Raw genomic sequence first — 27971 nt, forward strand, 5'->3', positions numbered from 1 at the left:
ACCAGGCTTCGGGCTCAGCTCCTCCATTGAGGAAGTAGGAAGTTTGCTGGTGTGCTGTGCCTTAGACGCTAGCTCCTCCATTGAGGAAGTAGGAAGTTTGCTGGTGTGCTGTGCCTTAGACGCTGTCTCTGGAAGTTATGGGGGAGAGTGCCAGTGAGTTCTGCAGCTACCGCACGGTGAGTAAGGGGGCTGCTGTCCCTAGACGGGGAGGGGTGGCCAGCCATGGTGAGGAGGGGCAGCTGTCCCCAGACTGGAAGGAGTAGTCGGCTGAGCCGCCTGAACCGGTGTGGTGGGTCCTTTCCGGGGCTGGGCCGGAGTCAGTGGGCAAAGTTCGGCGTGTTCCTTCCTGGTCCTGTGTGTCCTGTGTGGCCCTTGCAATTCCCTGGGCTGGGGCGGCAGCCTATGTGTCACTTCACTCTGAGGGCTGCGTCTGGACAGAGCATTGGGAGTGGGACTGCGCTTAGAAATATCCTTGTTGCTGATGTCACTGTCAAATGCTGGCACCTGTAGTGCTTATACTGTCACTATGAAAGGCAGATTTGCCAAACTTGGAGAGCCCTGGTCTCCCTAGTGTCACCCAGAAGTTCTGCATGTTTAACATTGAGCATTTAGGTGTAGGATCCATCTGGAGTTAATTTTGTGGAGCTTGTTAATGGTATGTCCTGTGTAGAGTAGCACTCCACTGCTAAACTGTGATGTAGAAGAGTAGATTTGATGGTAATAAAATTGATGGTATAAAGACCCCCCCCCCAAAAGAAAAGATTTACTAATTCTTAGGAGACATTAAGTCACACAAAGTAGAATTTAGCTAAGGGAGGGCTGACTCCCAAATACCCCAAAGATAAGTAGTATGCAAACCATGCCTATTAGATTAGTATGATAAGATATAAATATTCACCAGGATTAAGCAGGCATTAAGCTATATTCGCCATAAACAAAGAGACAACTTTGATTTACAACCAGCCAACCCCCCCTCCCCAATCAAAGAACAGGCCTCTTGGGTGCTGCTCAGGACATCATTAGAGGGTCATACCAACATTCAACATTTAGTCCTGGTGTGCCATTATATTAATTCTAGAACAGCTGCATCTCCAGCCTTTTTGAAAAGTAGTTTTGAGTCAAGGTCTCCTATGTTGATTGAAGTGGACTTGAACCCTGTCTGTAGCCCAATAGGGCATTGCCCTTGCTCTTCTGACTAACCACCCTAAATTCTCGGATTACAGGTCTGTAGCACCAATTTGAGTCACATAGTGGACTGTCCATTGCACTAACAAGAAAAAGATTTGTATGTTGGAGCATGGCTTCTCCCTTCAGACCAGAAGAGGAGGAACAGTGTATACTACAGGGGGAAACAGACTAGACAATAGCTAGATCACAGACTGAAGTTTAAGACAGTGAGCTACAGGGGTCTCCATTATAAAGAAGGGCCTACTGGGGAATGGTGAGTGACTTTCTGTGTAATTTCCCAACATGTATTAATTCCTTCCATGTGAATGAAGACAGACAGAATTGATGGGTGTATAATTTAGGGAGGACAGCTTGAGCTACTGCATATCCACTTTTCAGTTAGGGAACTCTCCTGTGCAGATATGTGCAATCCTGGTTGACACAGTTAAGTCAGATCACAGGTTTGAGACACAGGCGTTTGGCTCTAAATCTGTGTCAGCTTACAGCACTCAGCAGCTAACATTTTACATGGACAAAGTCATACAATCTCTTATTAATGGCATTCTCTGTACCAGGGAATTGCCTACTCAGTTTCAAAGTTAGTATAACTAAGTGTTCGTCCAATTATTTTTATCATTTTAAAAAGTCAGTTTTATTGGTATTAGTTTTTCTAGTTTCATTTTCTTTAAATGCAATACTGCTCTAATCTCTATTTTTTTTTTCAATTTTCCAATGTTTCCCAGTCACTAAGAATTTCATTCCATTTTTATCTTAAGTGATAAGATATTTTAAAAAGTTGAAACAGGCTTTATGGCAATATGATCCAGAGACTAGGGATTTGTATTAGAGGACATATATATATATCAGTTTAGAGCACTGTTTTTTTTTCTTTTTATTATTAAGAAATTTTTTTATTCATTTTATATACCAATCGCAGATCCCCCTCTTCCCTCCTCCCACCTCCTCCAGCCTCCCCCCCCCCCCAACCACAACCCCATTCCCTCCTACAAGAAGGTAAGGCCTCCCATGGGGAGTTAGCAGAGCCTGGTACATTCATTTGAGGCAGGTCCAAGCCCCTCCCCTTGTCTCAAGGCTATGTGAGGTGTCCCATCATAGGTAGTGCGTAGAGCAGTGGTTCTTAACCTGGGGTGGTGGAGGCATCCTTTTGGGGGATCAAATGACCCAGTTACAAGAGTCGCCTAAGACCACTGGAAAACACAGATATTAATATTAGAGTTCATAGCAGTAGCAAAATTATAGTGATAAAGTAGCAGTGTAAATAATTTTATAACGGAGAGGGTCACCATAACAGGAGGAACTGTATTAAAGGGATAACAGGTTAGGAAGGTTGAGGACCACTGGTTTTTATCAATGTCTCATATAACTCAGGCTTGCCTCATACTATGTAATTCACAGTTGCTTTGAATACCTAATCCTGTCTCTGCTTCCTAGTGCTGGGAAGACAGTCTTGCAACTGCTTCAAGGCTGGGCCTTGACTGGTCATTGAGAAGGAAAATTAGACCAGTGAATGAGTGTCCTCCAACCTCTGTGGCTTTTATTGGGAACTTACAAATGAAGAGGGACCTGAGTAAGAATGGAGTTCACTGACCAAGTGTAAAGCATGTGTAGTCACAGCACATAAAGGGATGAATAAGAAGAAAGGTGAAAGCTTTCCTGCTGTGACAGTAGTTGACATTAGCAATGAGTAGTTAGGTAATCAGTATAACATGATCAGTAAATGACCAGGAAATCAAGAATGTGGATAAAGAACTGAACTTATTGTGAAGTCAAGTTACTGTAGTTAGTTACACCAGTTCAGCCCAAATAGAACTGGGTAAAATGGTGTGGCCCTGCCTAAAATGACTGTATTTTCCAGGTTTAAGATATACGGCCTAAGAGAAAAGGCATGGGTAATACTTGGTGTCCTCTAATACAAATCCCTAATCTCTGGATCATATTGCCATAAAGCCTGTTTCAACTTTTTAAAATAATTTTTGGGGATTATAATTACATTATTTCCACCATTCCTTTCCTGCCTCCAAGCCCTCCCATAGACTCTACATTATTTTCTAATTTATGGCCTCTTTTTGCTTAAATAATAGCAACTGTTTGAATGTGAGCTGTGTTTGACTAGGACTTCCCAGCTATGAAGCAATGGGTCGGCTGCACTGGACATAGGGTGTGTAATAATATGTGCACACAAAGGACCCTGTGCCTTGGAAAAGGAGCAGAAAGTACTCTGGGAGAATGGAAGATCCTACTAAACTACATTTCTAGAGTAGGGCCTGTCTGCTGGGGTGTAAGGGCAGAGTTGGGAAGGCTAATCCTGTCTGAGTCATTTGATTTCTGCTCACCCAGTAGGGGAGCTGCTGCTGTTGTGAGGCCCAGATGGTTGGCCCTAGCTAATGAGGAACTCTGAGAAGGCTTAGCAATCAGGAGTACCAGTGGGAAGAAGCTTGCATGTTCTTTCCAGGATTCTTCTCTGGTTCTCCTATAGGGAGCTGTAAGGAAGACCACAGCCATGCCTTGGTGAATATGGTGACCACTGTCCCCAGACTAGGAAGAGCAGGTTGGCTCTGTTATCAGAGTCCCAGCTGCTGGAACTGGGGTGGACCATGAGACAGACTGATTCTGTTGCTACATGTGGTGACCTGTGCAGTAGCCTGTAGCTAAGTTTTCCTAGTCACGCCTGGCTCATGGTCAGGACAAATATCTCACCCACCAGTCCCACAGCCACTTGGACCCAAGTAAACACACACAGGCTAATATTAATTAAAACTACTCAGCCATTAGCTCAGGCTTACTGCTGACTAGCTCTTATACTTAAACTCAGCCCATTTCTGGTAATCTATATGTCAACACATGTTCTGTGCCTTTACTTGTGTGCCATTACATTCTGCTCCCTGAATGGTGGGCTGGCGTCTCCTGACTCAGCCTTCCTCTTCTCAGAATTCTTGTCTCCTTATTCCACCTATACTTCCTGCCTGGCTCCTAGCCAATTAGCTTTTTATTTATCAACCAATCAGAGCAACACATTCACAGCATACAGAACATCCCATAGCACCTCCCCTTTTCTGTCTAATCAAAAAGGAAGGGTTTAACTTTAACATAGTAAAATTACATATAACAAAACAGTTATCAAGCAAGAATTACAGTTATAATATCTAGTCTATTTGTATTTGACAAAATTAAAGATAATATTCTATCTATCTTATATTTATGAGTCTAAAGTTTCATATTTAATTTATCTTTTATCATAACTAAGGAAAATTATAATTATAGCTATCTAGTCTTTAATACATTAAAGACCTCAGAAGGATATAATATTATCTAAGTAAACAGGAAGAGCATTGTAAGCAACTTCCAAAAATCTAGAATGACAGAGACACCTGGCTACCTGGACAGTTACCCAAAATTCCTCTGCAATGTTAGGGCATCCATTCTTCAGCCAACAGGCCTAGAGTCTCTCTGTTGCTTCTTCCTGAGTCCTGTAGAATGTCTGGCAGTTTCTTCTGCGAAGCAGGAACCTGAAGGACCATCTCACCTTGCAAAGTTCAGTGGTCACCTTTTTATGGGTCCTGCATGTCCAGTCAACACAACATTTTGTCAAGCAGTCCAGGCAAGAACAGTTTCTTGCCCAAATGGCTATTTTTGCCAAGAAGAAGATGCACTCCATATGGAGTGTCTTTGATGCCCATCTTTCTCTCTGAAGTAAATCGGTGCTGCCAGGAGCAGATGTGTCTCATTGTTCAGGAATGTCTAAGTTTTTAAAACATTTTAAATGCCATATTCTGTAGGTCTTTGAAATGTTTGAAGATTACCAACCTAATTGAATTATATCTATGTATACCTATTTTTTACATTTTAACATGACTATAAGTTTGACTATCATAGAAGACTAATTATTAATCTGTATTTCTTAATTATCCATTACAATTTAAATGAGCTGCACAAACATAATACACAAACAAGTGTAGAAATATACATACAGTATTACAAAATTAACTTTAAATTTGTATCAATAAACTAAAATTTATACCAATGTACAACATTTTAAACAAGTGGTTACTCTTTAAAAGTAGGTTCAATAATCTACCTTTTTATCCTATCATATCTATAATATCCTATATTTCCATATCATATCCCCCTTTCTTCTTTTAGAAAGGTATGACCATTAACAATTTGTAATCAACAGTCTAAACAAAGACAAACATCCATAATCCATTTTTTGGGATTTGGGCCTAGTTTTCTAGGCTACTTCCTGCCGATAAAGGGCACTGTATTCTTATGGGGACACAAAGAAAATTTTAGGATTATGGTCAAGTCCTGACTGGAGTAGCCTGTGAGGCTGTATTCTCTGAGCCAGTTGCCTTGAAGTTGATTTTGGATGTTGGATGATCTGGGCCATGGAGTCATTAGAGACCTTTCAGGGGATCTTGGCTGGTCAAACCTGATGTATCTTAACCTGGAACAAATCCATAGCCTCTTGCTTCCTATGGAAACAAAAGCAGAGCCTCCTTTCCAAAGCAACATATCCTTAGATCCAAATTTTGAAGTCAAGATACCTTTAAAATATACTTATTGGTTTAACTGAGAAGCTTTTATAATCAAATGTCTTTTGCAGTTAAAAATCCCAAAGACAATATAATCCAGACTCTCTGTGTGATTTCCATCTTTACATGGCTTATTTTTTTAATCTTACTTTTACTTTATCTTTAAAGAATTTATTTTTTAAAATTTTTTTCTTTTAATATAACTGTCTAAATTCCTTTTTCATTCTCTTTCAAGCCTACATACATTTTTACACATAGTGTAAACTGTTTAGGGTTTATTTAATTTGAATCTGTATTGTGAATTGATTGCTTTAAACTGTAGAATGACTAGGATTGAAATGGCAGCTTTGGCTGTTGGCTCCGTCCACCTCAGCTTTCCAACATGGAGGAACTGTGGAGCTACATTTACTGCCAGCTTTGGGGGAACCATGCTCACTGCTGGACTCTAGGAGGCAGTGGGTCTATGCCTCCACCCAGCAACATGTAGCCCCAAAACCTCTTCTTTTTTCTTTCTTTTTTTTTTTTAAATTTTATTTATTATGTATACAGTGTTTTACCCTCATGTATACCTGTATGCCAGAAGAGGGCACCAGATCTCATTACAGATGGTTGAGAGCCACCATGTGGTTGCTGGGAATTGAACTCAGGACCCCTGGAAAAGCAGTCAGTGCTCTTAACTTCTGATCTTAACCTCTGAGCCATCTCTCCAGCCCCTCTTTTTTCTTTTGTACTAGCAAAAGCTGAATCCATTACACGGTGCACTGCATGGCTTGCAGACACCACTGTGTACAGTGGCAGGAATCTGCCATGCTGCACTCAAGCCCATAAGCTGCTGCGAACCAGCCATACTGTAGCTCACGGCTTGCCTGAGAGACACATCTAGGAAGCTGTTTTTAGCTCCGTTTTAGAATCTTTTTTTAGAAAGCTTTCTCAGGTTTTAGGTCCCATGTTTTGGTGCCATTTGTAGCTGGAAGTTTTCCTGTGTCCCGCCTGGTCTGCAGCTGCTCAGACCCAAGTAAACACACAGAAGCTTATATTAATTAAAACTGCTTGACCATTAGCTCAGGCTTACTACTGACTAACTCTTACACTTAAATTCAGCCCATTTCTGTTAATCTATATGTTACCACATGTTCCATGGCTTCACCTGTGTGCCGTTATATGCTGCTCCCTGAACGGCGGGCTGGCATCTCCTGATTCAGCCTTCCTCTTCCCAGAATTCTCCTTGTCTGCTTATCCTGCCTATACTTCCTGCCTGGCTACTGGCCATCAGCTTTTTATTTATCAACCAATCAGAGCAACACATTCACAGCATACAGAACATCCTACAGCAGTAGCCCTTGGCTTCCGAGCCTCTCTGAGTGCAGATTCCTTGGAGAGGCTTGGCTCTGTAGCCGTGGCCATGAGAAACTGTGGTGTTTGTAATGTAACTGTCCATTATGCACACACAGGCATTGCTTTTGGTTTGCAGTGGGAAGAGAGATTGGAAAACTGAAGGTATGTTTTCTAGAAGTTTTGAATATTGCACTCCATATTCCTTAGTGTGATAAACTTTACAAATAGTATAGAAAGTCATAGAAAGGAGGTGTTGGGGATCACACTTCAGCAATACTTGATTGGGGAAATTTAATTTCAGGGCATAAAAGGAGTTTCTGAGCTGCAGAGGTTTTTCAGGTGTGCATGGGTTAGGCAGGTGAATAGGGCAGATTCCACACCTTGTATCATGGTTTATGTGGCAGGAAGCAGACTTTAAATTATTCTTCAACATTGCTTTGTGTATGGTCATCTGCCTGGCTGGGCTTGCCTGAAACCATAGGGGCATCATAAGGTAGGGGCTACAGAGCCATAGCCTACCTTTCTGAAGACCTCCTTTTTATAGAGAGTTCCAGAGCATGGGGTCCTCTCTGTTTGGATGAGAAATCAGTAGCTGGAGGGTCAGAAATATAAGAGTTTAGGGGCCACTTTGAGTTATTTTTGTGAAGTCTATTTTTATTTAATTTCTATGCACCTACAATCATAGGTAACATTGGTCAAGTTCACATTTTCCCTGGCTGAGTTTCCTTAAGTCTTTTGATAAAAGCTTGACTATCTTTTTGTGCTTTTGTTTTTGGCTTTTTTTCTCCATCCCCTTATTTTTTCACAAATATTGTACACATTTTTTATTGTTGTAGCTTTGTAGTAAGTACAGAGGTCACACTGTGTCATTGTGTGTACTAATCCTTCACAATCCTATTGAGAACTCTTGAGTTTTTCCACATGGTATGTAGGTTTGGAATCAGCTTTCTTGTTAGATTATTTTGGGAACTTTTTTTGAATTGTATTGAATTTATGCTGCAAATTGAACATACCCAACATCTTTCTTATAATACATCATGTTAATGGTGTTGTTTACAGTAATAAAATGGTAAAAGACAGTATTCTACATAATCATTCATTTAGCAAACTACAGTAAGTGTGGAACTGAAACTGATGTGAAATAATGTATAACGCCATAGAAAGAGGACTCCAGTGTAGAGTTTAGTGACACAGAATACATTATTATGTTCACATAAAAGATATTTCACTAAGTCTGATTTAATTGAGAAAACAAAAAGGTAAAAATCAAGCATGCTCCAGAATTGAACAGTGAATCTGAATGTAACATGGACTGTGTAGTAGCATGTAAAATAAACTCTGATAGCAGTAGGTTGGGATTTTCCACAGATATCAACTAAAATTAGTTAAAACCATGTTGCATTCTTGTAGTTGATGTAAAATTGTACATATTTGGTGTGTGTCTGATACATTTGGGCATATTACCTCTATGCATCAACCCCATTACCACAAACAACACAGTAAACTGTGTTGTCTAGACCTCCTTTTTCTATCTATGTGTTTATGTGTGTCTACAGTGTACTGAGTTCTCATAAAATGACAGAATTGCTATGGATCCCAGCAGTCTCCTCAGTATATCTTCCATGCACTTAAAATTAGTATTATGAAATATCAGAATTCTCATGTTCATGGCAGTTATGAAAATGACTGCCTAAATATGAAAATAACCTAAATGTTCACTTGTTGAGGACAAGCTCGGTGTCTCAGGAGGCCGTTGTGCTAAATGAATGAAGACAATAGCAGTGGTTAAGGGATTATATACTTTTAAAGGACTCTTACAGTCAGTGGTGTATCAGGCATGAAACTGAATGTAATTACAGCTTAGACAGTGTCAAGCCATTTGTTTCTCTTATCTGGATTTAATCTGACAAATGCACAATCATTTGTCGGTAAGAGTTTCAGACATCTTGTCTATACTACAGGTAACTGTTGTTGGTATTTTGGCTCTTTTGGGGGGCCCACCACCCAGCTCCCAAATAAATTACACACTGATTTATTCTTGATTATGAATGCCTGGCCTTAGCTTGGCTGGTTGCTAGCCAGCTTTCCTTAACTTTAAATTATTCCATCTACCTTTTTTCCTCTGGGCTTTTCCTGTTCTCCTACTTCTGTAAATCTTACTCTTACTCCGTGGCTTGCTGTGTAGTTGGGTGGCTGGCTCCTGGAGTCCTCCTCCTTCCACTCTCATTTCTAGATCTCCCTCCTCCCAGATTTCCCCTTTAGTATATTCTCTCTGTCTGCTGTCCCTGCCTATCCTTTCTCCTGCCTTGGTATTGGCCACTGAGTTCTTTATTAGACCATCAGGTGTTTCACACAGGAAAAGTATCATAGCTTCACAGAGTTAAACAATGCAACATATACAAAAGTAACACACCTTAAAATAATATTCTACTAAAGGTAGTAATAGAAAAATGAAGGGCAGAAAGAACACAGAATCTATCTGAAGCAATTATCTTCAAAGGACTTTTCTGACAGGTCTTTCATAAAAGTCTTTCTCACTTGCTTTTTTAGAGTTACCCCAACATATTTTATATTATTTGAGGCTATTTTGAAGGATTTTGTTTCCCTAATTTCTTTCTCAGTTTGCTTGTCATTTGTGTATAGAGGGCTACTGATTTTTTGAATTAATCTTGTATCCAGCCACTTCACTAAAGGTGTTTTTCAGATGTAAGAGTTCCCTGGTAGATTCTTTTGGGGTCACTTATGTAAACTATCATATCATCTGCAAATCATGATACTTTGACTTCTTCCTTTCTAAATTATATCCCCTTGATCTTCTTCAGTTGTATTTTTGCTCTAGGTAGAACTTCAGTTACTATATTGAATAGATATGGAGAGACTGAACTGCCTTGTCTAGTTGCTGATTTTAGTAGAACTGGTTTGAGTTTCTCTCTATTTAATTTGATGTTGGCTATAGGCTATTGTTGTTCTTTTACTCTTTTTTGGGGGCCTACCACCCAGCTCCCAAATAAATCACACGTGGAGGCTTATTCTTGTTTTTAAATTTTATTTTATTAAATTTTCTATTCATTTTACATACCAACCACAGATCTCCCTCTTCTCCCTCCTTCCACCCCCCATTCCCATCACCTCCAAGGTAAGGTCTTCCATGGGGAGTCAGCAGAGTCTGGTACATTCAGTTGAGGCAGGTCCAAGCCCCTCCTCCTTGCACCAAGGCTGTGTAAGGTGTCCCACCATAGGCACTGGGCTCCAAAAAGCCAGCTCATGCACCAGGGATGGATCCTGATTCCACTGCTTAGGAGCCCCCTGTCATGGACTGGCCCACTGGGAGTACCACGACCGTAGGAGAATCAGGGCTTGGGTAGTCAGGAAGGCAAGGATTTGGCGATTGACAGACAGACAACACACTCAGAAGTGGTTTGAATCTGTTGTAATTTTACTTCTGTAAATCAGTAGTTTATATACAGAAAAGAAAACTATCAAGTCATACAAGGAGCAACAAGAGCTTGGCAATAATTCAATTACATCATCTTTAAAAAACAGCAAGCACACAATTATTAATCGGCACTAGACTATCCTTTCACCCACAAGAACTTTATGACCCAAAGAACAGTCTGTGTTTTTTAAACTCAGTACAGTTCCTAGACTTGTGAAGGCTTCTTTGTGGTTGCGGCTGTGTCTTTCATCTTTATCTCAGCCGCTCGCTAGTTTATTATTTATTTTTACTTTTCTGGTTCTCATGACCCACTTAGCCAATTTGGATGTTACAGATCCTCCCTAAGTCTTTCTTTACTTCTTTTATCACATATCTCTTTAATATAAAACCTTTTTACCTGTTAAAATATGGACTCTTGTACTTTTACTCCTGTAAGGGGAAGGGGTTCTGTTGTAGTCCTTAAGTTTTCCATATTGAACTTTCTCAATGTAGGGGCCCATCATCTGCCTCCTATGAGATAACATTTTTTGCCATAAATCACTTTAGTTGGGATTCCTAAAGGATTCCTAGTGGGTAAGTGTTCATTCCCTAGAAATGCCTGAACTATTATACTTTCTAATATCTAGTGGCTTGGGGTCTTAAAGAAATAGCTCATTCTACTATATCTAAATAAGGTCCATGTCTAGCTTCCCCTTTCCTCCATAGTTCACAACCCAGACATTCATTAGTTTTGGCTGTGTTTTATAGATTAATTAAAACATTATCAAAAAAACAGTTATACACAACCCATAGCCCAAGGAACTCATGATCCGTGAAGCACGTCTCCTTCAAGAAGGAGACATAACACAGACACTCTGCCAGGGACCTCCAGGGAGCTTAGTCCCATGGGACACGTATCTCCCGTCCGCTATTATTGACATAATTGTTCATGTCACACGGACGACACTGGAGTTAATGTGGCAGCCCCCTAAATGTTTCAGACTAAACAACTGTATTGCCTATCCAGAGGGCCTAGTCCAGTACCATGGGGGCTCCACAGCTATTGGTCCACAGTTCATGCGTTTCCACGGAGGCTTATTCTTAATTACCTGGCCTTAGCTTGGCTTAGTTTCTAGCCAGCTTTTCTTATATTAAATTAATCCATCTATCTTTTGCCTTTGGGCTTTTCCCATGCTCTTACTTCTGTAAATCTTACTCTTACTCTGTGGCTTGCTGTGTAGCTGGGTGCCTGTCTCCTCGAATCCTCTTCCTTCTCTGGCTCCTTCTCCTTTCACTCCTCCATCTCTTTTTTCTTCCTCCTAGATTTCTCCTTCTGTATATTCTCTTTGACTGCTGACCCTGCCTGTCTCTCTCTCCTGCCTTGCTATTGTCCATTCAGTTATTTATTAGACCAGTCAGGTGTTTTAGATAGGCAAAGTAACACAGGTTCACAGAGTTAACCAAATGCAACATAAACAAAAGTAACACACCTTAAAATAATATTCTACAACATTTTGCCCTTTTTGTCTAAATAAAAATGAAAGAGTTTTAAATTAAACATAGTAAGACTATATACAATAACAATTATCAAGTAAAGATTATATTCACAATATTCTGTCCATTTGTAATTAGCATATTCAGAGAAAATAATACATTATCCTATCTTAGTGAATCCAAAATTTTACAACTAATTTACTTTCTATCATAACTAAGGAAAACTGCAATTGTAACTATTTAGTCTTCAATTCCATCAAAGACCCAAAAGGATGTAATATTATCTAACAAAAAGGCATTTGGCTGCCTGGACAGTCACCAAAGTTTCTCTGCAATGTTGGGGCATCCATCTTCAGCCTACAGGCCTAGAGTATCTGGCAGACTTTACTATGAAGCAGGGACATTGGACTGTCCTGCCTTGTTTTGGCAAAGTTCGTCAGTCACTTTCTTCTGTGTCCTTCAGAATACCTGGCAGACTCTTCTCTGAAGTAGGAATTTTGAAGGACTGTCTTGCCTTATTTTTGGCCAAGTTCAACAGTCACTTTCCTCTGTGTCCTGCATGTCCAACCTGCATAGCACATTGTCACCAATCAAAGGCAAGAAAAGTTTCTTCGCCCAGTAGCTAACCTTGACACAATGAAAGCAAACTCCATAAGGAGTTTCTTCAATGCCCATCGCCTTCTCTGAAGTAAATTGGTGTTGCCAAGAGCAGAATTGTCTCATTGTCATGAAAAACCTTAGGTTAACAAAACATTTTAAATAACATATTCTGTAGGACTTTGAAAGGTTTGAAGATCATCTATCTATCTAAAATATTTCTCTATATGATCTGGAAAGCATACCTAACATATCTAGAATTTTGATTGTTATAAGCGACTAACCACTAACCAATGTTCCTGGTTATCCTATGTAGTTTATAATAATAACTTTCAAAAACTAGAAATTTATCCTATATTTGTAAATAAACTGCATAGGTACAATACCTTAAACTAGAATAGAAACATACATACTATGTTGCAACAAAAACAACCTTAAATTTTTTTTTTTTTTTTTTGGTTTTTCGAGACAGGGTTTCTCTGTGTAGCTTTGCGCCTTTCCTGGAACTCGCTTTGGAGACCAGGCTGGCCTCAAACTCACAGAGATCTGCCTGGCTCTGCCTCCCGAGTGCTGGGATTAAAGGCGTGCGCCACCACCGCCCGGCTCAACCTTAAATTTTTATCAGTATACAAAAGCCATTTAAACAAGAGAAGAAACATATATACAGTGTAACAAAAATAACTTTAACTTTGTATCAATATTTTATATTCTCCTAAATGATAACAAACATCCATAACCCACCAAATAACCAAAGACAACCGCCCCCCAACTCTTGGAAATGTGAATATAGTTTTCTCCATACTGCTTCCCGCTCTCTGTGGATGAAGCATTTTTAGGGTCCCAGAGAGAAAATTTTGAGATAATGACCAAGTCCTGGGAAGACCAGCAGTAACCTTTGCTGATAGATATCACCTGTCAAGTTTCAGGAGGTCTAGCCTGATCAAACATGAGCCATATTAACACTGAAGGAATCCACAGCCTCTTATTTCCTGTGGGAACCAAACTTCCAAGTATTTTTGATTTTCATTTGACAAATGTTTTTTTTTAATACTTTTTTTAAAAAGTTAAGGCATTCCTAAGGTATAAAAACAGGTTTATTTCATCATTCCCTCTTTCTTAGCATCTATGGTTTGCTTTTCAACAATCAAAAAATTCAAAATCAAAACAATAACATACAGATCCAGACTACTTGTGTATTTCCCATCTTACCTGGCTTTTTTCTTTACTCTCTTTAAAGATTTTATTTGATAAACTATTCATTTTTTTCCTATCACTATACTATTTTCCTTTTCCTAAGCCTATGCACATTGTTAAACACACTGTAACCTGTTTAGAGGTTTTTTCCATCTGGATCTCTTTTACTGCCTATCTAGTCTTTTTTGACCATACAAGCAAACCTTAGACTGATAAGGTACACATGGATCCTCGGCATACAGCTCTCTCCTGGCTTGTCCCGCATCTTGGGTCATGAAAGCCAGATCTAAAGTTCACTGCTCAGTCAGAGGTTTGTGACTGAAAACTGCATTTAACAGTCCTAGCTGTGGAAGCCAGTACCTGTGCTGCCACAGGCAGTTTTTACTTAGCTCTCCCTTTTTATTTAGTGCTGCCAGCTGAACAGCAGCACCTCTTAAGGGAGCCATCTTTTTTCTTTTTTACTTTTAAGTTTTCTCGGGCCCTGTGGAAATACACCCCATGTTGGGCACCAATTTTTTTTTTTTTGGTTTTTCGAGACAGGGTTTCTCTGTGTAGCTTTGCGCCTTTCCTGGAACTCGCTTTGGAGACCAGGCTGGCCTCGAACTCACAGAGATCCGCCTGGCTCTGCCTCCCGAGTGCTGGGATTAAAGGCGTGCGCCACCACCGCCCGGCTCAATTTTTTTTTTTACTCATTTTGGGGGGCCTACCACTCAGCTCCCAGATAAATCACATACGGAGGCTTATTCTTAATTATGAGTGCCTGGCCTTAGCTTGGCTTAGTTTCTAGCCAGCTTTTCTTATCTTAAGTTAACCCATCTATCTTTTGCCCCTGGGCTTTTCCCATGCTCTTACTTCTGTAAATCTTACTCTTACTCTGTGGCTTGCTGTGTAGCTGGGTGGCTGGCCCCTGGATTCCTCTTCCTTCTCTGGCTCCTTCTCCTTTCACTCCTCCATCTCTTTTTTCTTCCTCCCAGATTTCTCCTTGTATATATTCTCTCTACCTGCCATCTCCGCCTCTCTCTGTCTCTCCTGCCTTGCTGTTGTCCATTCAGTTCTTTATTAGACCATCAGGTGTTTTAGACAGGCAAAGTAACACAGGTTCACAGAATTAAACAAATGCAACATAAACAAAAGTAATACACCTTAAAATAATATTCTACAACAGTAGGCTTGCTGTAAATTGCCTTTATTGTGTTAGGTATGTCCCTAATCTCAACCAAGATTTTTATCTTGAAAGGATGCTGCATTTAGTCAAATTCCTTTTCAGTGTCTAATGAGATGATCCTGTGCATTTTTTCTTTCAGTTTATTTATATGGTGGATTACATTTCCTGATTTTCATATGTTGAACCATCCCTGCATCTCTGGGATAAAGCCTACTTGAACACTTTGGATGATCTTTTTAATGTGTTTTTGGATTCTATTTGCAAATATTTTATTGAACTTTTTGTGTCAATGTTCATGAGAAAAATGGGTCTGTAATTCTCTTTATTTGTTGCATCTTTATGTGCTTTGCGTATCTTGGTAACTGTAGTTTCATAAAATGAATTGGGTAATGTTCCTTCTGTTTCTATTTTGTGGAATAATTTGTGGAGTATTATCATTCACTATTCTTTGAAAGTCTGGTAGAATTCTGCACTAAAACTGTCTGGCCCTGGGATTTTTTGGTTGGGAGACTTGTAATGATTGCTTCTATTTCACTAGGTGTTACAGGTCTGTTTAAATTGTTTGTCTGATCCTGATTGAACTTTGGTAAGTAGTACCTTTTGAGAAAATTATCCATTTCTTTTAGATTTTCCAGGTTTTTAAACTATGTCCTTATGGTTCTCTGAATTTCCTCAGTGTCTGTTGTTAGGTCCCCATTTTTAGTTCTGATTTTATTAATTAGGATATTCTCCCAGTATTTTAGTTAGTTTGGGTAAGGGTTTGTCTGCCTTGTTGATTTTCTCAAAGAACCAACTCTGTGTTTCATTGATTCTTTGTAGTGTTCTCTGTTTTTCTATTTTATTGATGTTAGCCCTCAATTGGATAGTTTCTTGCTGTCTACTTGCTGTTATGCTTACTTTATAGTGGAAAATTTAGTAGAGCCATTGTTTGTACCTGATGTAAACCCTGGAGTAATGGCTCACCTAGGTTTTGTAGTAATCTTTTGAAAATAATCAGTGATTGTTATCTGAGATTTATGGAGTTGTTTTTCCTGTAGGAGCTTCAGAGGTTTTGCATGTCTTCAGTCACAAGACATTCTTCACAAACCAGGAAGTCTTGTAATGGCTGGGAATTGCTTTGGTAATGTGATCCTTCAGACAACTCTTAGATCAGATCAATGGTTCTGGTATGTGGAAATTGACTTGGTAAAAAGTACTGTTCATGTAACAATAAAAACACTTCTGCAAAGCTGCTTGGAGTTCAGTCCACTGAGGCTGACCTCTCTGTTCTTTAAGGCTTCATTATATCCTCAAGTGTCTCTCTTTCTTCAGTTGTCCCACATGAAACAATTAACCAACATTACTTCTTTTGTTGTAGAGCTTTTCAGGTGTGCTGTTAAGTTGCTAGTATGAGATCTCTACCATGTTTTTTTTTTTTTTTTTTTTTTTGATGTAGGTGCTTAGTGCTATGAACTTTCCTCTTAGCATTATTTGTGTCCCATAAATTTGGGTATGTGTGGTGATATTTTGTGTATGATCTAACAAAGCTTGCCTGAAGATCAGAGGGCAAAGCTAGCCGTGAGTTAACCATAGAGGCCAGGCAGTGGTGGCAGACAACTTTAATTCCAGCACTTGGGATCTCATGTCTTTGCTCCCAGTACTTGGGAAGTAGACACGCCTTTAATCCCAGCACTAGGGAGGTTGAGACAGGAAGTGATATGGCTAGATGGAGAAAGCAATATAAGTTGGGAGGAGAAAGGAACTCAGTTTTTCAGGCTGAGAATTCAGGAGAGGTAAGAAGTCTTTCTAGTGGCTGGCTACTCTGCTTCTTTGATCTTTCAGCATTTATTCTGGCTCCAGGTTTTTATTATTAAGACCAATTAGAATTCATGCAAAAGGTGGTGTATTTATTATCATTGAATTCTAGAAAGTCTTTAATTTCTTTATTACTGTCTTGACCCTGTAGTCATTCACTAGATAAATGTTCAGTTTCCATGAATTTGTAAGCTTTCTGTTTTTTTTTTCTGTTGTTGTTTATGTTTAGTTTTAATCTATGGTGTTTTGACAGGGTGCAGGGGATTATTTCAATTTTCTCGTATCTGTTGAGGCTTGCATTGTGTTTGAGTATGTCAACAATTTTGGGGAAAGTTCCATGAGGTGCTGAGAAGAAGGTTTATTTTTTATGTTTAGATGGAATGTTCTGTAAATATCAGTTGGGTTCATTTGGTTTATAAAGTCAGTTAGCTCGAGCATTTCTCTTGTTTAGTTTTTGTCTGGAAGGCCTGTCCATTGTTGAGAGTGAAGTATTGAAGTTTCTCACTATCAGTGTGTGAGGCTGTGTGATTTAAGCCGTGGAAGTATTTCTTTTACAAAGTTGTTAACCTTGTGCGTGTGGCATAGATGTAAAAAATCTAAATGTTATCTTGCTGGATTTTCCCTTTGAATATGTAGTGTTCTTCCCTATATCTTTTGATCAATTTTTGTTTGAATTCTATTTTGTTTGATATTAAAATGGCTACACCTGCTTGCTTTTTAGGTCTATTTGCTTGGAATATCTTTTCTCCATCCTTAACCTTGTGGTAATGTCTATCTTTTATGTTGAAGTGTGTTTCTTAGGTGCAGTAGAAAGATGAACCTTCTTTTTCATCCATTCTGTTAATCTGTGTCTTTTATTGGGGAATTGAGGCAATTGATACTGAGTGATATCAATAAACAATGATTGTTAATTCCTCTTATTTTGTTGTTGCTCTTGTTGTTGGTGGTGTGTGTATGTGTTTGTGTTTGTGTGCCTTCCTTTTGCTTTTGCTGATGTGACATATTTATTTCCTTTGTTTTCATATGTGGAGTTAATCTCCTTGGTTTGGAATTTTCCTTCTAGCACCTTCTGCAGCATTGCATTTGTAGATAGATATTGTATAAATTTGGCTTTATCATTGAATATCTTATTATCTCCATTTATGGTGAATGTAAATTTTCTGGGTATAGTAATCTGGGCTGGGATCTGTGGTTTCTTAATCTGCAGCACATGTGTCCAAAGCCCTTCTGACTTTCAGAGTCTCCATTGAGAAGTTAGGTATAATTCTCATAGATCTGCCTTTGTATGTTACTTGGCATTTTTCCTTTGCAGCTTTTAATATTCTTTCTTTGTTTTGTATGTTTAGTGTTTTCATTATTATGTGGCAAGGGGACTTTCTTTTCTATTCCAATCTATTTGGTCTTTTGTATGCTTCTTGTACCAGCTTGATAGGCATCTCCTTTGGGTTAGGAAAATTTTCATCTATGATTTTGTTGAAAATATTTTCTGGACCTTTAAGCTGGTATTCTTCTCCTTGCTTGATCTTTTCATAGTTTGCCAGAATTCTTGGATATTTTGTGTCAGGAATTTTTTAGATTTAATGTTTTCTTTGACTCATATCTCATATACCCATTTATTCTACCATATCTTCAGCATCTGAGATTCTGGGATCATTTATATACTTTTTTTATTTAGTTTTTATTGTTGTTGTTGTTGTTAATCTGTGAAAGACTTTCAGTTTATTGGATAAAAAGTACTATGTGGGCTGAGCAGGTCACTCAGCAAGTATTATTTTTGGGGTTGACCCAAGTTCAGATACCAACACCCAAGTCAGGAAGCTCTTAACCACCTGCTACCCCAAATCCAGGGGATCTGACATTCTCTTCTCTGGTGTGTCACCTATACACACATGGAAGACATTCTTTTTCACATACACAAACATACACATAAAGATGAGGGTAGATTTTTTTTTTAAAAGTGCTTGTGACTTATAAAGTAATTAGAGCAAAACAAGTTGCTTTAGATGTATAATACAAATCATACATTATTCCTTTAAAAATCTATGATCTTGCATTTGGTTTTTAAAAATTTACATTTCCATAGTCAGTTGCAGACTTCCATCCAATTTTCAATCATTGGAAACAAAATAGTGTCTAAGTAATACTAATAGACATACTTTTCTTTATCATAAGGGAATGAGATACTTTAAGTAAGCAAAACTATTTTCTACAATGTCAAAACATCAGAGGGCTTCAAGTGAATCACTCTAATTTTGGTGGAACAGCCCTTCTTGCCAAACCCATTTTCTATTTTTGGAAAATAAAAAAAAGCAGAGTGTACAAGATGAGTGCTGGCCAGTGATTTCTTTGGTTTTGATCTTTGGTTAAAATCTTGTAGTTCTTGTTTAAGGGACTGTGTTAAATTTGTATCAAGTCTTTGTGTCCCCCTTTATTGGTGGTGCCACCTATGTTATGTGATTTTATTAATTATAGTCTAATTATTTTGTTTCTCTGAGAAATGATAGACCACCTATTTTTATATTCTAAAAATTTACTATATTATATTATGAGTTCCTTGAGTTTTTATTTGTTTGGGGACTTCCTATGGGGAAATAGTTTTAGTTTTTTCTTCTTAATGCTAAAGGTTCTCTCCTCATTTCTTGACACATCCATCTTTTCCAGGTGTTGTAATCATCTTGGGTTTTTTCAACTTTAAGTATTGATATGGTTAACACATTGGTTTTGGATTTTTTTCTTAATTTATTATGTATACAGTGTTCTGCCTGCATGCCAGAAGAAGGTACCAAATCTCATTACAGATGGTTGTGAGCCACCATGTGGTTGCTGAGAATTGAACTCAAGGCCTCTGGAAGAACTGAGCCATCTCTCCAGCCCCTGGTTTTGGATTTTTTAAACTTTCTTACATATTATTGTCTCTGTGTTCTGTTTAGGTTCATTTGTCAACATCTCAGAACCTACAGTTAGTTTTCTGAGTGAGCCTCAATTGAGCATGTGCCCCTCCCTATAAGAAGACTGGTTGCTATGTCTGTGAGAGATTGTGTTGATTGATGATTGATGAGGGAGTGTGACGATATCCCTAAGCAAGTGGGCCTGGGCTCGATAAGAGAACTAACTGATCATGATACAGTGACCAAGCAAGAGAGAAAGCTAGGAAACAATATTTGTCCATGGTTTTGTCTTCATTTTCTAGCTTAAGTTTCTATCCTAAGCTCCCAAAATGATGGACTGTGATCTGACAGAATCAGCCAAATAAACCCTCTTATTACCTGAGGTGCTTTTGATTAGAGGATTTAATCACAGAAGCAGAGAAGCAAAAGATGGCACAACAAAAGAGATTTTGTTGCTGGGCAGAACCTGGGGATATTGCTTTGGAGGAATGTGGAAGATATCAGGACTTTAAATGGCAAAAGCCATAGGAAGCTGTACATATAGCTGAATTGGCTGTTCTTGTAGGACCAGGAAGATGAGAATGTTGAGAGTAATGGCAGACAGAGGAGGTCAAGGTCATTGGATTTCAGTGGAAATAGACTATGAATAATTAAGCTGGAGGTCACTGTGTGATAAGTTGGCCCCAAATCTTTCTTCTTTCTGCTCATGCACTGAGAAATTGAGTGGCAGAACTAAAAAAATAATGGACTGATTTCTTAGATGGAATATTGAATCTGTTGGAATGTAATTATTGATGACTCATTCAGGACTACAGTGAAAAAAAAGCAACAAGTGTGATAGAAATAAATGAAAAATCTATGAGTTTTAGAGAAAAATGATTCTAGCTTAAGATGGCAGTCAAGTGCTGAAACAGAGGTAGGAATTTCCAAGGAGATTGTTACCATTAAAAAGGAGGCCTGTGCTCTACAGTGGAAGCCTGAGTAGGTGCTCTAAGGGTAACACTCCATCCTGCTAAGCCTTCAGTTAATGGTAGGAGTAGGCAAAGTGATTCTTAGTCCCAGGAAGTAACTTCATACAGACCCTGCTGCAACTCTGGTCCAAGTGTGGTAAGATCCATCACAACTTAGAAGACAAATTTTCAGGGGAATCACCCATGTTGTACCGGTTCTGGAAACAAGAAAGAATCATAATTTCAGATTATGGATTCTTAGTCTGTGGTTTCAGTTCAGCACTGTTGCACGTATCTATGTTTGGCAGAGTCAGAGATCCAGTGTTGAGAGTTCATTGCATGAAGCTGTGAAGATGAAGCCTGGGTTGCATTTTGAGACTACAAGATGTTGAGATACCTAAGTTTGAGACACCTGTTGAGAGCCGCATATAGGGAGTGAAAGTTACCTAAGAGAGAGATGCATGAGAAGTTGCAGGGCTAGAGCTCTCTAAGCCCTTTGAAACTGAAGCCCCACGTGTCTGACACAAAGATACAGGATTTGGTGTTTGCCCTGCTGGGTTTCAGTCTTGCCTTGGTCCAATATTCCCTCACTGTGTCTCCATTCCTCTCTTTTGGAAAGGGGAATGAATCTTCTGTGCCATTGTATGTGGGAAAGATGTAACTTGTCTTCTGATTTTACAAGATGTCATAGTCAAGAAATTTCCTTGAGTCTCAGAAGAAACTTTGCACATTTGAACTGTGTAGGGACTGTTCAGACTGTGAAGATCTTTGTCTTTAGACTAAATGGATTTTCATCATGGGATGACCATGACCTTACAGTGACCCAGGTCAGAGTGTAGTTGATTGGCTGAAAAACCTACTACATAGGATGTTGCATTTGAACACTTGTCTCTCTTTGGTGGCTTTCTTTGTGACTGTATCCTTAAGCAAGTGAGTCTGGGCTTGATAAGAGAACTTGCTGATCATGAGATAGTGACCAAGCAAGACAGAAACCTTAGAACCTTTATGCTTATGGAACCTTTATTGAGAGGAGGCTTTTTGGATAAAATTCCTGATTGGGGATGGGCTTTGCATGTATATAGCCTCAACCTATTTCCTGTTCTTTGTGTCTACTGTGTTGTGGTTGAAACTTATAAACTATCTTCCTTTTCATGCTGTTACATTTTCACTACTATTATAGACTGTATTCTTAAATCACAAAGGTTACATTACAAGCAATTGCTGTTCAATGCTAAACTATTTTGCTGGCCTGCTGTTTTTATTTTTTATTTTTTTTAATTTTTTGTTTTTGTTTTTGAAGAGAAGGTTTATCTATGTAGCCTTGGATGTCCTGAAAGGAGGTGTGTAGACCAGGCTGGCCTCCAACTTAGGGATCTACCTGACTCTAGTTCCCAAGTGCTAGGATTAAAGGTGGACCAGCATGCCTTGCTCTTTTTGTCCTTATACTATTGGCATAGCCTGGAATGTAGGTTTTTGTAAATGTCAAACATATGGTGTTGTGCTGATCTTCAGCCACATCTTGAATTTTGAAATTTGGCAGAGGTTATCATTCTATTTCCCAGGATAGCGTGTATTCATGACATTAATGCTACCTGAGTCTTGTGAGTTGTTGGATTGTAGTTGTGTGAGTTATTGGATTGCAGTTGTGTGGCATTCTTCCTATCTGTTGTATATGTTTTGACATTTTTTTGAATAAATATGAGTATTTTGCCTGTAAGCATCAACATGCACCACATGTGTGCATTGTCCTCACAGTAGTCAGAAGACAGCCTCAGAACTCTTGAACTTTGAGTAATGGATAATTGTGAGCCCTCATGTAAGTACTGGCAATTGAGCCCACCCATTTGCAAGATCAGCAAGCAATCTTAACTGCTGAGCCATCTCTCTTGCCCTACACTGTTTATTTATGATCAACATTTATATTGCTAATGTTTTCATTTGTCCACTTGTAACTGTTTAGACATATATTCCCTTTTTAATAAGATTTTATTAATGCTACAGTTAAACTGGAGCACTGGAAAATGAAGACAGAACTGGAGTGAAGGCATACATCTTTTAGGAACTTCAGTAAAAATCTTTGAGTTCTTCCTGTGTTTTTCTGTGATTAATTGATTTTTGTGGGGGAGACAGGGTCTTAATATCTACCTCTGGCTGTCCTCAGACTCATTGCCTAGACTAGACTGGCATCCAACTCAATGAAATACATACTATTTCTGCCTTCTGAGTGCTGGGATTATAGGCATGAGCCAATACACCCATTTTTTTTTTTTTTAGTTAGTATACAGTGTCTCTGGTGTTTACTCAGTACTGTTGATCTGTTTGCTTCTCTCTCTCTTTTAAAGTCTGTTAATTATCATATTTCTTGCAAGGTGTGCAGAAATGACAAGAGGTGAACCTCTTATTCAGTTTCCTTCTGAAGTGACCAGAAATATATGAATATATTGTCAAAGAAGTATATATTTACAACACTGTTATGATCATGCTTTCTGTTACACACATGTATGGGATATTTTAGAATGCAGTGACCTATGATGATGTACATATTGACTTCACTTGGGAAGAGTGGGCTTTGCTGGATCTTACCCAGAAGAATCTCTACAAAGATGTGATGCTGGAAACCTACAGGAACCTCACTACTATAGGTAAGATTGAATTTTCCTTCACTTTTTAAAATAAAGGGATAACTGTTTCTTGGTTGTTAATGCTCTTCTATAATTTTGATTGAGAAAGAGGAAGAATGAGTTGAATAAATCAGTCAGGGTTCATTGAAGATAATAACTTAAATTTTATATAATTTCCAATAATATGTCATATATTTTCTTGTACTATATTTTAGGCTACAATTGGAAAGACCATAATATTGAAGACTATTATCAAAGTTCTAGAAGACATGGAAGGTAATTTTAATGTGCAAGTGGATACAAATGTGCCTCTGAGTAAATTTTAATGTGTCTGGAAGTTTTAAGGGAAAGCAACAGTGTAAATAAGCACAGCCTTAAGTGTATTGATGATTATTAAATTCTCACAAAATCATGTACCTCAATGTCATGGAGCTGATTTGTGTTTGCCTGTCATTCTTATAAGAAAGAAGACGAAGAAACAGTGCCTTAACACATATCACCATTTGAATCATAGCTCCATGGGAGCTATGCTGTAGAACTTCCAATCTGTTTAATTTCATACCATTCAGATATTGCTAAACGTATACACAATTGCTAAAGGTATATGTCCAAAATCTTCTAATAACTAAATAGTTCATAGTAAAGCTGGTATTACTCATATACTTGTAGCAACTATGCTAAGTTTAGTGAGAGGGGAAGTTTATGAGAGTCAAGAAAGTTGTAGAGAAACCTTAATCCCTATATTACATGTCCGTGAGGAATAGAAAGTGAAACTGTGAACACAATGTGGAAACCCCTTATTTGTTATTCTTTTACTAGGTATATTATATGTCACTCTGGATACAAGCCATGTGAGCATAGAGATATGGAAAGAAGTAATCTTTTTCCCAGAGTAATTGGAAGTTATATAGTAGTCTCTACTTTTAGTAGACTTATTGAATGTGATACAAGTTTACAATTAGTTTTTTAATTCCATTGAGAATACATCAATAAATGCACACTGCAGAAAATCCCTATGAATATTAGAAATGTGGAAATTCTTTGGTTTGTCTTGGTTCACTTTGCAAATGTATGATTCATAGTGTAGGAATATTTACAGATGCAATTGATGTGGCAAAGCTCTGAGTTTTTTCAGTTCTCTTTAAATATGTGAAAAAAACATATAAAAATGAATAAAAATGTGAGCCATGTAATAAAGGCTCTTACCATCACTGGTCTCTTCAAAGATGGAAAACAATGCTTAATGAGGGGGAACACCATGAGTGTAAACACAGTGGTAAAACCTTAAGATCTGACTCCTCTTTACAATTAGACCAAATTGTAAAGTTAATTCATTCAGGTAAAAAAAAAAAAAAAAATTCATGAGTGTCATGTATGTGGTAAAGCTTTTACATGTACCAATTATCTTCGCAGGTCTGAAAGAAGTCTTACTGGAGAGAAACCCTGTGAATATACTCAAAGTGCCAATGCATTTCCATATCACAGTCATTTTCAAAGACATGAAAGAATTTCTGCTCGAAGAAAACGCAATGAATGTAATCAGTGTGGAAAAACCTTTGCAAACCACAGTTATCTCCGAATACATAAAAGAACACATACTGGAGAGAAACCCTGTGAGTGTGAACAATGTGGTAAAGCCTTTGCACATCTTAGCAGCCTCCAAAGACATAAAAGAACACATACTGGAGAGAAACCCTACAGATGTAATCAATGTGACAAAGCCTTTTCACAACCCACTAGTCTCCAAATACATGTAAGAACACATACCGGAGAGAAACCCTATGTATGTTATCAGTGTGGCAAAGCCTTTTCACAACACAATATTCTACGTGTACATAAAAGAACGCATACTGGAGAGAAACCCTGTAAATGTAATGAATGTGGTGAAGGCTTTGCAAGTCACAGTCATCTTCAAAAGCATGAAAGAACGCATACTAGAGAAAAACCCTACAAATGTAATGAATGTGGTGAAGCCTTTGCACGTCACAATTATCTTCAAAGGCATCAAAGAATTCATACCGGAGAGAAACCCTATGAATGCACTCAATGTGGCAAAGCCTTTGCATATAACAGCTATCTCCGAATACATGAAAGAACACATACTGGAGAGAAACCCTACAATTGTAGTCAATGTGGTAAAGCTTTTGCGCGTCACACTAGTCTCCGAATACATAAAAAAATACATAGTGGAGAGAAACCCTATAAATGTAATCAATGTGATAAAGCTTTTTCAGAACAGAGTTATCTCCGAATACATGAAAGAACACATACTGGTGAGAAACCCTACCAATGTACTCAATGTTGTAAAGCCTTTGCACATCACAGAAGTCTTCAAATACACAAAAGAACACATACTGGAGGAAACCCTTTGAATGCAAGTAATGTGGTTAAGCCTTTGCTTCTAACAGTAGTCTTTGAAGTCATGAAAAGAAATCATACTGGAGAACAAACCTAAAAATGTCATCAGTGTGGAAAAGTCATTGCACTTCATGAGTCTTTATACAAGAGGAAAACTTTGTGTGTAATCAATCTGTTATAGACTTTGCATACAATGGTAATCTTTGAGAACCTGAAAGAATTCACACCAAATGGAAACCAAGTAAAGAATTTTGTAGGACCATTAGCCAACACACTTACATTCAGTTAAATAAGATTATTCTGAAGAAAAAAATCTGACAAGTGTCAACAATCTGTTCAAGCATGATGATGTACCTCTTTTATTTGCACCTCTAAACTCATGTGGAAAAAGCCCTATGAATTTAAATGATAATTAAATTTAGATTTCACACTTCAATTACATGAAATAATTCATACAGGTGTAAAACTTCATGGGTGTAGTGATTCTATCCCCTCCAAGTCTTTCAGTCTTTCCATTTTTGGCAACTACATACAGCTGTCAGTGACAGCACCCTGTAGGCCCCCATTTCATGGACTACACTTGGACCCTAAAGCTCCTCGCTCCCCACACTCTCACCCCTGTCACCTTTCTGCCTGGTAGGAGTAGAGATGTTTTAAACATTAGACATTTTATCTCCATTTGGCTAACCACTAATGATACAATGGACCCCATGAAATTCTAATTTCCCAGGAATCTCATTCTGGGCAAAGATTGAGTCTTGGGGTGGGGAGAGAAGAAAAACTTTTCTGCTGAAGAAACATGTACTCCTTATATGAATACCTTACACAGAAAGCTGAGAATGGGGGAGGGATTTAGGGATGGAAAAAAATTCATTATATGGCTTAGTTAGATTACTTAGTTATGCATACCTCTTGCCATCTATCTAAACCTATTTGTACTCCAGGGATTGATTATTTACCTTATATCTTCATTACTGTTACATTAGTCATACTGAATAAAGATGTTTTCAATTTTTTTTCCTTTCCTATTGTTTATTTATTTTTATTTTAAGGGAATAGTCTCACTATGAATGTTTGGCTGGTCTGAAACTCACTCTATGACTAGACTGTCCTAGAACATCAGAGAGATCTGCCCATCTTGCTTTTAGAGTTCCTGCATTATAGTGGACATGTCACAACTGGACAACTTGGTTCTTTTAATTGGCCTAATAAAGATGAGTGGCTGAACCTGGCTGTTTAGGGTAGCCATGACACAGGCTCTGGTCCTAACTCCAGTAACAGGAGGCTCCCATTAAATGCAGGCCTCCTGCTTTAAAGTCCACTGTCTTCTAAGTATGAGCAATATTATTTTTCTTGATCATTGAGTCTGTTATAACTCATCAAAGGACTAGTTTAGAGTTCTGTCCTTATTCTTCAAATGGTGAAACCTAGGCTCACAGAAATAAGTAACACCTCACTAAATGAAATTGAAGCCACTTAAGCCAGGCATGGTGGCACTAGCCTGTAACCATGGTACTTAGAAAGTGGAGGCAGGAATTTTAGGATTTAGAAGTCATCCAAGGTGAGAATGGTCAGTGGGGATAGTGAGAGGCCCAGAGAACCTAGGGAGACTGTGATTGGCCAATGTCCCTAGTCTTCCCTGCGGTATGAGAACTTCAGGGCCATGAGACCAGCAAGTATTAGCTGAGGTATTTACCACCCAAAATTTTCTGTTCTTGATAATGTTTCCTGTCCAAGGCAGCCTAGGTCACTTCAGAGTTGGAATGCTGTTGCTCGTTAAAGAGTAGAAGTCTGCAGGTGGGAGAATTAGCCTTAGGAAGAGATGAGATATGATAATAGCATATCCAGTGCAATGTGTTCAGCTGTGAAACCACACACACACACACACACAACTTACAGAAACGGATTCAGTCAGTTTTCTTCATGTATTTGTGCATACTTATTCACACATACTTAACAAGAAAGAAATTGGAAGGGAAGAATTTGGGAAGGGATAGAGGACAAGGGAGGGGAAGAGTGATACAATATTTTAATTAAAATATGAAAATGAACTTTAAGTTAAAGGGTGGCTAGAGAGATAAGAGTTAAGACATTGTTACAAACAATGCAGGTTCCAATCCCAGAAACCTCCCGGTAGCTAGCAACCTGCTGTAATTCCACTCCCAAGGCATCTGATGCCTTCTTCTGGCCTCTGCAGGCACTTTGCACAGATACATGGAGACAAACACCCATATCCATTACAAAAATAAAGCTTAAAAATGAAATTCTAATGGCTGGAGAGAGAGACTTGGGTTCAATTCCCAGCGCCCACATGGCAACTCACAACTATCTAACTCCAATTTCAGGAAACCCAGCACCCATGGCAGAGCACCAATGTACATAAAATAGAAATGAACAAATAAAAAGATTTGTTTAAAAAATGGAATTTTTTATGATGATG

The 27971-nt window shown here is 38.5% G+C and overlaps 1 protein-coding gene across 1 annotated transcript; it reads left to right on the forward strand.

Annotated features, from left to right (window-relative positions):
• LOC128119182 (zinc finger protein 431-like) lies at positions 1-26547 on the forward strand. The gene is made up of 4 exons (XM_052752430.1): positions 1-176; positions 23068-23194; positions 23389-23449; positions 24587-26547. The coding sequence occupies exons 1-4, from the start codon at positions 138-140 to the stop codon at positions 25626-25628; spliced, it is 1269 nt and encodes a 422-aa protein (XP_052608390.1). The 5' UTR covers positions 1-137; the 3' UTR covers positions 25629-26547.
• The last annotated feature ends 1424 nt before the right edge of the window (positions 26548-27971 follow it).

The sequence above is a fragment of the Peromyscus californicus genome, unplaced genomic scaffold, assembly GCF_007827085.1.
Source record: "Peromyscus californicus insignis strain IS unplaced genomic scaffold, ASM782708v3 Scaffold_23__1_contigs__length_62951481, whole genome shotgun sequence".
Taxonomy (NCBI): Eukaryota; Metazoa; Chordata; class Mammalia; order Rodentia; family Cricetidae; genus Peromyscus; species Peromyscus californicus.